Genomic DNA, 12,386 nt, shown 5'->3' on the forward strand with positions numbered 1-12,386 from the left:
TTGTATTTCAGGAAGTTCATTCGAAAAGATCTCCTGTTTCTTTGGATGATAGTGACGTTGAAGCTCGCCTTAATAGTTGGAATCTTGGGGTAAAAAAGTATTTGTTTTTTATATTAGATGTATCAGAATTATATTATGTATGGATAACATCTGAACTAATGTAATTCTATTCAGTGAATATTGGATGTTAGATATTTGTTGCTGTGTTGGCCCAGAGAAGGACTTTCAGTACAGGAAAAAGAAATAACATTCCAAAGAAGCATAAAATAGTCCTTGTCCTTGACAAGCTTTCTTATTGGTGAAATAGGGGATATGCACATAAAATAGTTAAATAATAATTTAAGATAATGACACAAAAAATACCAAAGTGGAAAGTAGAATACTGAGGTAGGGGTGAGGGAAGGGAGAACTTGGAGAAGCAAAGTCATTTGGGTTAAAAACACTCAGGGAGACTTCATGGATGAGGCATCATGGACAGCAGTTTTCATGTACGAAAGCTGAGGGTAATGAAAGTATTCGGACAGGTGGAGAGAAGGGGAGGTAGGAATTGAAGGCAGAAATAGGCAAGAAGAAAGATTTGCTGGTGTAAGTGAATTGTTATGACTGGGTTTTGTGTGTGGAATTCATGAGCAGGGTTGTTAGGCTGCATTGTATTGGAGCTTTGAATGCTAAATTGAGAAGTTTAGCTTTTAAATTTTAGTCAATAGTGAGCTCTGGAAGCTTTTTCCCCCTCCACATTTCACTTTGCATATATGCTGTTTAATGCTTTGAGGAAATGACAAGAGGTTTAAAGTGATTTTTAAAATACTTTCTATTATAAAAATAATTTTTAATTTGAAAAATACAGTAAATCAGAGGAATAAAATATGTTTTAAGATCTTGACACTGAGAGATATGTTAACATTTTGTTATACAGTATCTTTCCTTCCTTTTTTCTGTATCTTTTTATAAACAAAATTTAATCAAAATTGTGGTCAGATTATAAATACTATCTTGTGTATAATTTTAAATTTTATGTAAGTTTATAACAATTTTATAAACATGATTATTAATGGTAGCATTCATTTTTCTTTTGGATAGATATTTCATAATTTAAGTATTCTGCTATTTTTGAATATCTGAGTTGCTCCCAGTTTGTTTAATATAAGTAATACTGTAATAAAATTCTTTATAATAATCTTTTTATAGATATTTCGTAGCTTTCTTAGGTTATATTATGTCTTTACTACATTGCCTTCCAGAAGATTTGTACCAGTTTCAGCCAGCAGTATATCAGTTGTCCATTTTCCACTTAATAACATTAGGGATTATTATTTTAAGAAACCTAAAAACCTCCTTACTAATAATGGGCTTTAATGAAAGCAGTCTTTTATGAAAGGGGACCAGTTATCTTTTAGGTGTTTATGATGGACTCCATGTTAGCGTGGTTGCTGTGAAGATAGGAAGGATAGACAGGAAAAACCTTTGAAAGAGAGTTAAAGATACTTAGTGACTGATTAGAGGGCTGGACTGAAGGGCATGTAAAGGTTTGGTACTGAGAAATGGAAATGTTGGCTCCCTGTCAGTTAATTGACTGTCAGATGGAGGAATCCTTTTTAAAGGTTTATAAGTTTTAATTTAGAGTGATGGTGTTTGAAGTGAGGGTAAGATTAATTGGGGTGTTCAAGGCCTACAGCTTTATGAGATTTGAGGGCTAGAGGCATATTTTGGAGTCACACAACTAGAGGTGGTAGTTGCACCCAGAGAAAAGACCAGCTTTAGTCTTTAGAGAGTATGGAGAGTTAAGGAGGGCAGGGTGGAGAGTAAAGAAAGTGAAGATGTCTAGCTCATGGAATGAGCCCAATTAGAAGGTTGGGGAATGGATAGGAAATTAAAGTAATGTGAATCTCCTATTAATTTTGGGAGTATGCTAATGAAAGAGAAGAGAGAAATAGAATTGATGAGAGGAGGATAATAAATCAAAGGAAAAACATTTTCATGTTTGGAGGGGTAGGGGAAGTTGCCATTGGAAGGAAGTATGGGAGAAGAGCACAGGAAATTCCTCAGGAAGACAAATTCCTTTTGCCAGAGAGAAACATCAAAGTGAAAAATAAAATTCTGGAGCTATCCTTTTAAACTTGCCTTTGACTTTAGCTGTTTGAAGCTTCTGATGTACGTTTCTTAGCACATAGAGTACTTTTCACAATTATTTTACTATTTAGAGGATTAAATGTTTCATTCATATAATAAAATTAAAATAAAACATCTAAAATATTCGAGATAATGCCTTAAAACTAGGCCTGCATAGGGTTTTGTTTCACATTTTTATTATTCAAAGAATACACTAACAGTGTAAAATATAGAAATCTTTCATTTTTATATATTTATAGCATATATGCATTAATAAGGCTGAACTATATCTCTTGATCACAGTAGAATAATTTAAATATTCAGTTTATTAGAAAGCTCAGATTTTGCTTTGATTTTAGTTTTGTATAAGAATATGTAATTAGCTTTTTTTTCTTTCTTTTTCTGAATGATCAATTAATAGCTGGAGTTACTTTTTGTGCTCTAGACTAAGGGTACATTTTTTATATTGCCGGCATTACTGTCAACACCTTCATTCTGATGTTTTAGATGTTCTAGAATTTGAATTTTCCAGTTTTTGTTAAAAAATGCATTTTTGCCAAATATATTCTTTCTTTTCTCAGGAATATGTTAATATTTTTCTAGGAATACATAAACTCCAGTAGAAATTTATATGTAAAAACTAGCAATGAAATTTTTTCCCTTTTTTTCCCCCTTAATCTTTAACATTTTCAACCTTTGGCTTTTCTGATGCTTTCTTGCTATATTTTCACATATGACTCTTTAAGTCACAGGCTGGATTGTAGTGCTGTGGATGTTAACTCTTTGTAAATTAAATTTGAGTGATTGCATGGATAAAGGCTTTAGAATATTCTGCCTTTATTCAGTGACTCACATATCACTGTGACACATTCTATGTGTACCCATTTGAAAAACACTTTAAAATTTATGTCTTTGAGTTTTCAAGTTTTAGATTCTATTGTTTATGTTGCGATTAATTTAATCTCTTAAGATCTATGTAGGGACTGTTCGAGGTTTTTGATGTTCACTAGGGATTATTTGTAGCTTCCTTTACTTTTTCTTTTTTTACTTTTTAAAAAAACTTCAGAATACTACAGGGGTACAAATGTTTTGGTTACATGAATTGCTATTGTACAGTTTGAGTCAAAGTTATAATTGTGTCCATCACCCATATCTTATGCATTGTGCCCGTTAGGTGTGAATTTACCCATCTCCTCCTCCCCCATCCCACCTGCTTGATTTCCATTGAATTTTACTACCATATGGGCACATGAGTGTTGGTTAATCTGTAAGTTTCAATCTAGTAGTGAATACATATGGTTTTTGTTCTTCCATTCTTGTGATACTTCACTTAAAAGGATGGTATCCAGTTCCATCTAGGCTGTTACAAAATGTATTAGTTTACTGTTTTTTTTAATGGCTGAGTAATACTCCGTGGTATAAATATACCACATTTTCATAATAAGTACTTTCATTCTGGTTTCTAGAATGCGTTTGTGAATTTTCTGTTAAAAGTGGGGTATAAAACATTAATATTTAATGAAAATTACAATTGTGACACAAGTTAAACACCCCTCTTCCCTTTGAATTTGAATCTCTTTTCCTGTTTTGTTGGTATAGAAATGGATGAGAAAAACAAATTTGCTAACACAATTGAACGCTTCCATTGCATGACGCTTTTGAATTATGGCTCTAGAAGTCATGATCAATTACTGACTGAAGGTTTAAAAGAAAGATGACCATACATAGACAGACCAACTTTTATCCTGAAAAAATTGTTATTGTTATCCTTATATTGTAATTGAATTAATACTATTTACTTGACATCTTAATTATGCATATTTTTGCAGTCTCTTTTCTTATGCCTTTTTTCATGCGTTTTCTCCTATTTCTTTCATCCTTTCCTCTTTATCTTCTTTCTCTTCTTTTTTCTTTTCTTCTTCTTCATATGTCTTTATTTTAATTTTACTGAAGGTACTCAGAAGGGAAATATGTTGGATTCATTAATGTAGTGCTTTGAGGTCTGATTAATTGGGATAATTCTCATTAAATTAGTGTGTAATATCAGCTGTTTTATGCAATTTTATTTCAGGCAATTTTATGCTTTATCATGTAGGTTAAAAACTTGCCCATTTTCATATTGTGCAGTAATTTTGGAGAGAAACCGAGCTGAACATTTTGATATTTTAGGCATCTCTTTAGGCTGTGGTTTTCCACAAAATGAGTAAATGTGTCAGATTTTGTGATTAGGATAAAGTTACCTAAATGAAAACAAATTACAGAAGTGTTTTACATAAAAATTAACACTTTGATAAGACAAATTCTCTCTCTCTTTCTTTCTCTAGGGTATAAAAATGTCTAGAAATATCTGCTCAAAATGTTAACTCATAATTCTATGGGGTAAAATATGAGTGCTTATTTTCTTAACATTTTAAGTTTTTAAATTTTTTATATTAAGTATTTATTAATCATAAAAAAACCAAAGCCATAAAAATATTTATAGCATTTTTCCAAAGCTGGCATTTGGGGAGTGAAACTGTGTTCAGAGTTTTATTTGAGAAGTTGACATTTATTTTATTTTATTTTATTTAGACAGAGTCCTGCTCTGTTGCCTGGGCTAGAGTGCTGTGGCTTCAGCCTAGCTCACAGCAACCTCAAACTCGCGGGCTCAAGCAATCCTCCTGCCTCAGCCTCCCGAGTAGCTGGGACTACAGACGAGAGCCACCACGCCGGCTAATTTTGCATGTTTTTAGTTGCCTGGCTAATTTCTTTTTCTATTTTTAGTTAGAGATGGAGGTCTTGCTCTTGCTGAGGCTGTTCTGGAACTCCTGACCTCAAGCCATCCTCCCGCCTCTGCTTCCCAGAGTGCTAGGATTACAGGCGTGAACTACCATGCCTGGCCGACATTTATTTATTTTAAAAGAGAATATAAACTTCCATTTCTGGCCATAATGGAATAAGTATATTGCAGCCTGGTTCTCCCCAAACCAAAAATTCTAGACAAAATACAAAAAGCAACCACTTGGGGACTTTGAAAAGTAATAATAGGCTGATTGGAGAGAGAAGTTAAAACATGAAGAATGACTGATACAGTGGCAAGGAGATTCCTGGTTTCCTGTTTGTGCTTTTGTTTTTCTTGTTTTAACTCCTTCCCAGCTTGGACTCCAGGGTAGGCCAAATTTAGGGATTGTACAGGGGGCATGCACAGCAAAAACTCACAGAGAAGGCTATCTTTTTGGCCAGCAGCCTGGAAGAAAGACTGGGAGAATGTGAAGAAGAGAATCCTTTTGTTCACAAAAGGAGAGATGGAACTTGCAGACTGATTTAAATTCAGTTGATTGCCTGCTGAGACAAATAAATAAACATCAACATTTTTCAGAAACTCACAACATAATTATAATGATTATGATAATAATTCTTTTGATCATGAGAGAATTAAACTAGAGATCAGTAACAGAAACTATTTGGAAAATTCACAAATATTTGGAAGTTAAACAATGTACTTCTAAATAATCCAGGGGTAAAAGAAGAAGTCTTATGGGAAATTGGAAAATATGATAACACAACATATCAAAATTTGTGGGATGCAGCTAACATAGCTCTTAGAGGGAAATTTGTAGCATGAAATAATTATGTTAGAAAAGAAGAGAGGGGCATTCTATTTCTAGAATGGCAGCATGAGGAGGTCCAAAGACCTATTCCCTAGCAAAACAAACAAACAAACAAAAACATAATTGGTAATTAAAAGTCTCTGGAAATTATCCTAAGGGCTTAGAGCAAACGAAGACATTTATTCAAGAAAGTCCAACTTGGTAAGAACAGCAAGAGTTTGTGGCACTTGAGCCGTTACTTGCTTTCACTTTTCCCCTGTCCCTCCAGCTCAGCTTTATGGAGGTTTCATTCCCAGTGGGTATGGCCAAGGAGATGGGGCTCTCTCTCCCCTCAGCTCCCAATGAAGGGATACAGTACCTCATTGGGCGGGGCATACTGCCAGCATTTCTTATCCCCTTGAAGTCTGAGTAGAAGAGGCTAAATTTCTGGTGAGTGCTGCTGAGTGGTTGAGGGAAGGGCTCTCTTCCCCCATTCAGCCCCCACTCCTAGGGCAGAGGCTCTACCCCAGACACAGCAGGTCAAGAATACCATGGCCCAGATTATCCTCACCCCAACTTGTTCATAGGACAGAGATGCCACTCCAAGAAAGGCAAGCCAGGAGCACAAGAGGCTACTGCCTCTGCACAGTGCCCAGAGTAGTGGCTCAGAGATTTTGCACGGGGGAAGGGGCAGTCTAGAAGAACAATGAGATCAGAACCGCTCCCCAAAGAAACTGACTATTGGAAACAGAGTGTGGGGAAGTTCAAGCCTAAGGTTGCTCTAGAAGCCAGTGGAGATTTTGGTGGTAAACAAATAAGAGTCTGTAGCTCTTAATTAATAGCAATAAGCTAAACTATAGGCCAGCAAGTTCACCAGAGATAACTAGGGAAATAAACAGCTAAGAAGAGTCCTCTTGGGCTCAGAACAATCCTCAAACACTGCCTCAACATCTACCCCTGCCTGAATTTAATTGAATCAGACTATGGAACAATTTATGAACCATGGCTTGTTGAAAACAGTAGAGCAATTGGCTAATAATTAGTAGCACATTAATAGCTGGGTGTGGTATCAAATTAGATTTATAGTTTAACAGAAGGATAAGGGGAAGGAACAGTCGAAGGAGCCCAGCTAAAAACCACTTTCATCCCAGGTGACTGTGTGCATTCCAAGGGCAGCACACACTGAGGAGCGACATCAGTCTTCACACTGTGGGGGAAATACACTTTGCTGAAAGAGTCTAGCCAAGCCACTGAACATATAAACAAGCAAACAAACAACAACTAAAATTATTCCTGGAGTAGGGAGAGGGGAATCCATATCCATAGTTACTACTGTGGTGACAGAGTACGTTTCTATTCTGTTCCTCTGGCTCATTTGCTCTTCTTTGTGTCAGTGGACTGTATTTTTATACCTGTATTTTATTTATGCTCATTAGATGTTTAAATGTTTTGGGTAAACTAATGAATGAGCATCGATTTGTAGTATTATTTCTCTGGAAAAATGTTTTTAAAGTTCTAAAATATTGACTTAAAAACATAATTTTGGAGCATAATCAATTTGGCATTGAAGGCTGAATTTATTTTTTACTATAGAGAAAATTTTGGCAGTTCTTCAGATGGATGCTATAATTTAAAAACAAACAATCTCTTTAAAAAGTGGGCAAAAGACATGAACAGAAACTTTTCAAAAGAAAATAGACTAATGGCCAACAAACATATGAAAAAATGCTCAACATCTCTAATCATCAGGGAAATGAAATCAAAATCACAATGAGATATCACTTAACTCCAGTGAGAATGGCTTTTATCAAAAAGTCTCAAAACAACAAATGCTGGCACAGATGTGGACAAATAGGAACACTTATACACAATTGGTTGGACAGCAAACTAGTACAATCTCTATGGAAAGTGTAATAGTATGGAGATACCTCAAAGAACTAAAAGTAGAACTACCATTTGATCCAGCAATCCCACTACTGGGTGTTTACACAAAACAAAAAAAGATATTCCATAAAAAAAAAGACACCTATACTTGAATGTGTATAGTAGCACAATTCACAATTGCAAATAAGTGAAAACAACCCAAGTGCCCATCAATACATGAGTGGATTAAGAAAATGTGGTATATGCATACCATGGAGTACTACTCAGCCATTAAAAAATGGTGAACTAATACCTCTTGTATTAACCTGGATGGAACTGGAGAACATTCTTCTACGTGAAGTATCGCAAGAATGGAAAAACAAACACCACATGTACTTGCCATTAAATTGGAACTAATCAACACTTATGTGCATATATGGAAATAACATTCATCGGAAATCCAGCAGGTGGGAGGGGGGTAAATTCAGACCTAATGGGTGCAATGCACACTATCTGGGTGATGGACACACTTATAACTTTGACTCAAGCAGTACTAAAGCAATTTATTTAACCCAAATGTTTGTACCCTCATAATATTCTGAAATAAATATATTAAAAAAATAAAAACATTTAGTTATATTGCTGGTAATCTATTACTTAATAATGTCTTTTCCTCTAAGACAGTTAATGTATCAAATAAAGTGCCTTTTAATTTTTCTGGAAACATAAAACTTCTCTAGTTGATCAACACTAGTCTATAAAGGGGTATTTCCTTACGTCAGTATGACCAAATCCTGAATAATTTTAAAAAACAAACTGACAGAAAACCCATTGTAACCAAACAAACAAACAAACCTGCTAAAAAACTAAACAAAATAAAATGTCAAAATCCAGTTGTCTTTAGAAAGCATTCAGATATCTGTTTTCATGTCTAGCTTAAATTATTATGTATTTTGTTGTTGTGATTCTGTTTGCTTCTTAAACAAGAAATGTGCGGATGCATTATTTATGCCATTGGAACTTAATTATATTTGGCTTTGCTTTATGTATAATATTCTTAGACTTCAATGTTTCACATAAGTCCTTTTTTTCCTTCCATTTTAGACATTCTTTATTGTGGTATTCTTTCTTGAAGTAGTATGAGAGAACAAGAAGTTTTCTAAAGGAGCATGAAGGAAATAAATATTAAGACTGTTTACAGATTGCTTCAAGTCCATGTTACTTGTGGATTACAAAGTGGGAACATTCAACTTCAAAGCACATCTGGCTGCTCTTACAAAATCAGAAAATAGATTGCTTATTTCCCCCAAGTAGACTCAGGAACATGCTTTACTATGAATAATTCCCATTGCATATTAAAAGTGGTTATGAGACAAACTCAATATATTGTAAATGAATAACAACAGAATATTGGGTACTTGTTTACAGTGTTCATTGTTACCTTTAAAAATTAGAATAGACATTTTCTATTTCTTTTGGTCAACTTGAGAAAGGAAATTTATGGTACTAGAATGAATCTTTAACTTTTTTATTTAATGGCTTTTAAAGATGAAGAGGATGAAATAGGAATGACTTTTGTGTAGTTTAAATGCAACATTGTAATTAGCTAAACCAATATTTTGTATCCTGCTTATAAATGTAGAGCTGGGTAAAAATAAGTCACAGATGGTTTTCTTGGCTTTTGGTTTTAAATTTTAAACCTAATTAGAGCTTGAACATCTTTGAATTCCTGTTTCCTCTTCTTTTATTTTTTCCCTTATATTTAATTCTGCTTCATGAATTAGGATTTTATGTATTTGTAGAATCGTGTTTGTCTCTGAAGAACTTACTTTCTTTGCTGCTTTCCTGCATTCCAAAAATAGAGAATGATTACTTATTTTTCATATATATACTGTCAAACAATAAATATTTAATTGACTATGCTGTCTGCTGGAAATTTACTGTCTTGATTTTTCAAGGAGCAGTTATATACAGTACTGTGTTATTTGCTGAAGAATATGCCTCTCTCTCTCTGGTACAATATTTAAGGACATTGTAGTATTGTCTTAACATTGTTTCCCAAAATAATGTACTAATTCATACACCCACTAGTAGTGCTTCACATCTTGAACATTTTTATTATTAAATTTTTAAAGTATATCAATCTATAAAATTGTAAAATATTTCATTGTGATATTAACTTATAGTTTTCATATTGCTAAACAGATTGAGCATATTTCAATGTATCTACTTTATCATATAGTATATAAATTCAAAAAATATTTCATTAAAAGGCTATTAGATACCAGAGATACAAAATTGAAAAGACATTATCTTTGTACTCATTCTGATCAAGGACAGATATGGTAACATACCGATAAACACTTAAAAGTATTATATAGGGGTTATGGGAGAGTGGACACAGGATACTTTAGGAGCTGTTAAGAAGGTAGAATCAGGTACAGTTTGCTTCACCCTTTGTTCCTTCCTTTCTCATGAATCCTTTTTGGGCACTGTGGTGGATGCTAGGGATAGAGGAGTGAACAAGGCAGCCATAGTCTCTGTTTTCAAAATCCACAGTCTTTTGAAGAAGATGGATGCTATATCACAAAAGGGAACAAGTGTCCAGGGTACTATTGGAGTAGTAGGACCTAAGTTTCCTGGGAGCGATGATTTCTAAACTGTGAGTCTTGAATAAGTTAACCATATGAAGAAGTTGGAAGGATAATTTCACAGGTTGCAAAGACTCAGATGCAGGAGAGAATATAGTGCTTCAAGGTAAAACCAGTTTGGTGTCCTTAGAATGTAGAGTGTGTTGGGGGATAGATGAGCCTGAAAAGGTAGATGTAGGGAGAGTCTCAAATGAATTTTGAATTCTCTTTGCTATCATGGAGCTATGTTTAAGGATTCATATACCAAATAATATCTGGGAATATAGTGATTAAATTGAGACTTGAAGAATGAATAAGTGAGTGTTTATAGAGACTGGAGGGGTGGGCAGAGAAATGAACAGAGGCAAAAAAAGACCTATCATGTTCTAGTAATATAAGTCATTTGGAATTCTGGGAGTATAAAATGTGAGGTGAAGAGTAATGGAAGATGAGACTGAGCAGTTAGGATATGAGAGGGTCATAAAGATGCATTTATTAATATGCATGCAAAGGAGTTTGTGTTTTATATTTTATTTGTTAGGCAGTCATTAAAAATGTATTATACAATACCCATTCTAAAAAATGAATTAAATATTAAGACATGTAGAAAATATAATCTAATGGCAGTTTAATTCTTCATTTTATCAAATAATAATTAAAACTCCAAAATGAATAAAGGTGTATTTTATTTTTAAATTTTCAGATAGAAAATCCTCGATATCTGAGACAGAAGCCTATCCCAGTTTCTCTGGTACGTGAGGGATCTAGTGGACTTTTTCTAGGGACAGGCATTTTAAAATAAAGTAATCATTATTTACAGTAAATAATGTATTTCTATATTATGAAGCATAATTTTTTAATCATATCACTTGGAAGGGAATTAATCATTTTTTTCTTCCAATGTTAGTAGTATTTTGGTGTGGGCTTTGGCAGTTTAGAAGTTTAACTTTTGGATTAAGGATAAACCAGATCTGAAAAAATATTAAGTAACTCTTAATCATTCAACAGATGACTCCAAAATTCAGCCTGAGAAAATCTAGCAGTCTCCACGATGATCATTTCTTCTCTAGAATGCATGAGAAAGAGGTAGGATTGAGATGTTTCTGATGTACCTAATTGTTTTAATATTTTGCATAACATGAGTTTTTAGGTTCTAGTTAATATAATAATGATACATGGTAGGAAGAGATTGTCTTTGAAACAAATATAAAATCATTATGCAGGATAGGCACAGTTTGTCTCTCTCTTTTTTAAGTGCTTGTCTCTTACCTTGTGTGTCCTAGCTCCACTCCTAATAGACAGGGTATGATGAGGTACTCTCTCCTGTCAGTTCTGGATTTTCAGGGGGGTGGGGGAAATGACAGTTTTTAGAATCAATATCTTTGTCCTCTAATAAATTTATTTAAATAATTATATTTTTCATTTTTATTTTATTTTTCTCTTATTTTCCTGAGGAGGCTTCTATGATTTCCTGAAGTTCAATTTCAATGTGGTTCTTTTCAGCGTGATAGAATTTTCTTACCACTCTGTTTAAAAAATATCACAAAAGGCATTTATATATTTTCTCTTAAATATTCCAAGGAGTATTATGATCATTCCTTTAGTTTTGCTCATAATGAAGGAGGAAGGGCTATTTTGTTCTTTTAAATTTCAGTCTGGTAGAATTATTGCTGTTGATCTCAGTAATATTCTGTGTCACTTTATAGCTCCAATTGAAGGCATGCAGAGTTTTCTTTTTTTAATTGACAAATAAAAATTGTACATACTTATCATGTACAACATGATGTTTTGAAATATGTATACATTGTGGAATGGATAAATTGAGCTAATTAACATATGAATTACCTCACATACACTTTTTGTGATAAGAACACTTAAAACGTACTCTTGGTGATTTTTAAAATATAGTGCATTGTTATTAACTGAGGAAACCGTATTGTACAATAGATGTCTAGAACTTCTCCTGTCTCACTTAAATTGTGTATCCTTTGACCTATGTCTCCCCAGCCACACCCTGTCCCCTGGCCTCTGGTAACCACCATTCTACTCTTTACTCCTGTGAGTTCTACTTTTTTAGATTACACATATAAGTGCAATCATGTAGTATTTGTCTTTCTGTGCCTGGCTTATTTCACTTAACATAATGTCCTCTAGGTTCATCCATGTTGCCCTGAATACAGAATTATTTTCTTTTTTAAGGCTGGATAGTATTTCA

General features: G+C 33.8%; 1 protein-coding gene across 5 annotated transcripts in view; it reads left to right on the forward strand.

Annotated features, from left to right (window-relative positions):
• CEP112 (centrosomal protein 112) overlaps positions 1–12,386 on the forward strand; it is a 359,225-nt gene that overhangs the window by 33,839 nt on the left and 313,000 nt on the right. For all 5 annotated transcript variants that reach the window (XM_045526957.1, XM_045526958.1, XM_045526956.1 and 2 more), the window contains 3 exons: positions 12–89; positions 10,875–10,922; positions 11,180–11,257. In XM_045526957.1, the coding sequence (XP_045382913.1) occupies positions 12–89; positions 10,875–10,922; positions 11,180–11,257 (204 nt within the window). The remainder of the gene's footprint in view (positions 1–11; positions 90–10,874; positions 10,923–11,179; positions 11,258–12,386) is intronic.

Source organism: Lemur catta, chromosome 15, assembly GCF_020740605.2.
Source record: "Lemur catta isolate mLemCat1 chromosome 15, mLemCat1.pri, whole genome shotgun sequence".
Lineage (NCBI taxonomy): Eukaryota > Metazoa > Chordata > Mammalia > Primates > Lemuridae > Lemur > Lemur catta.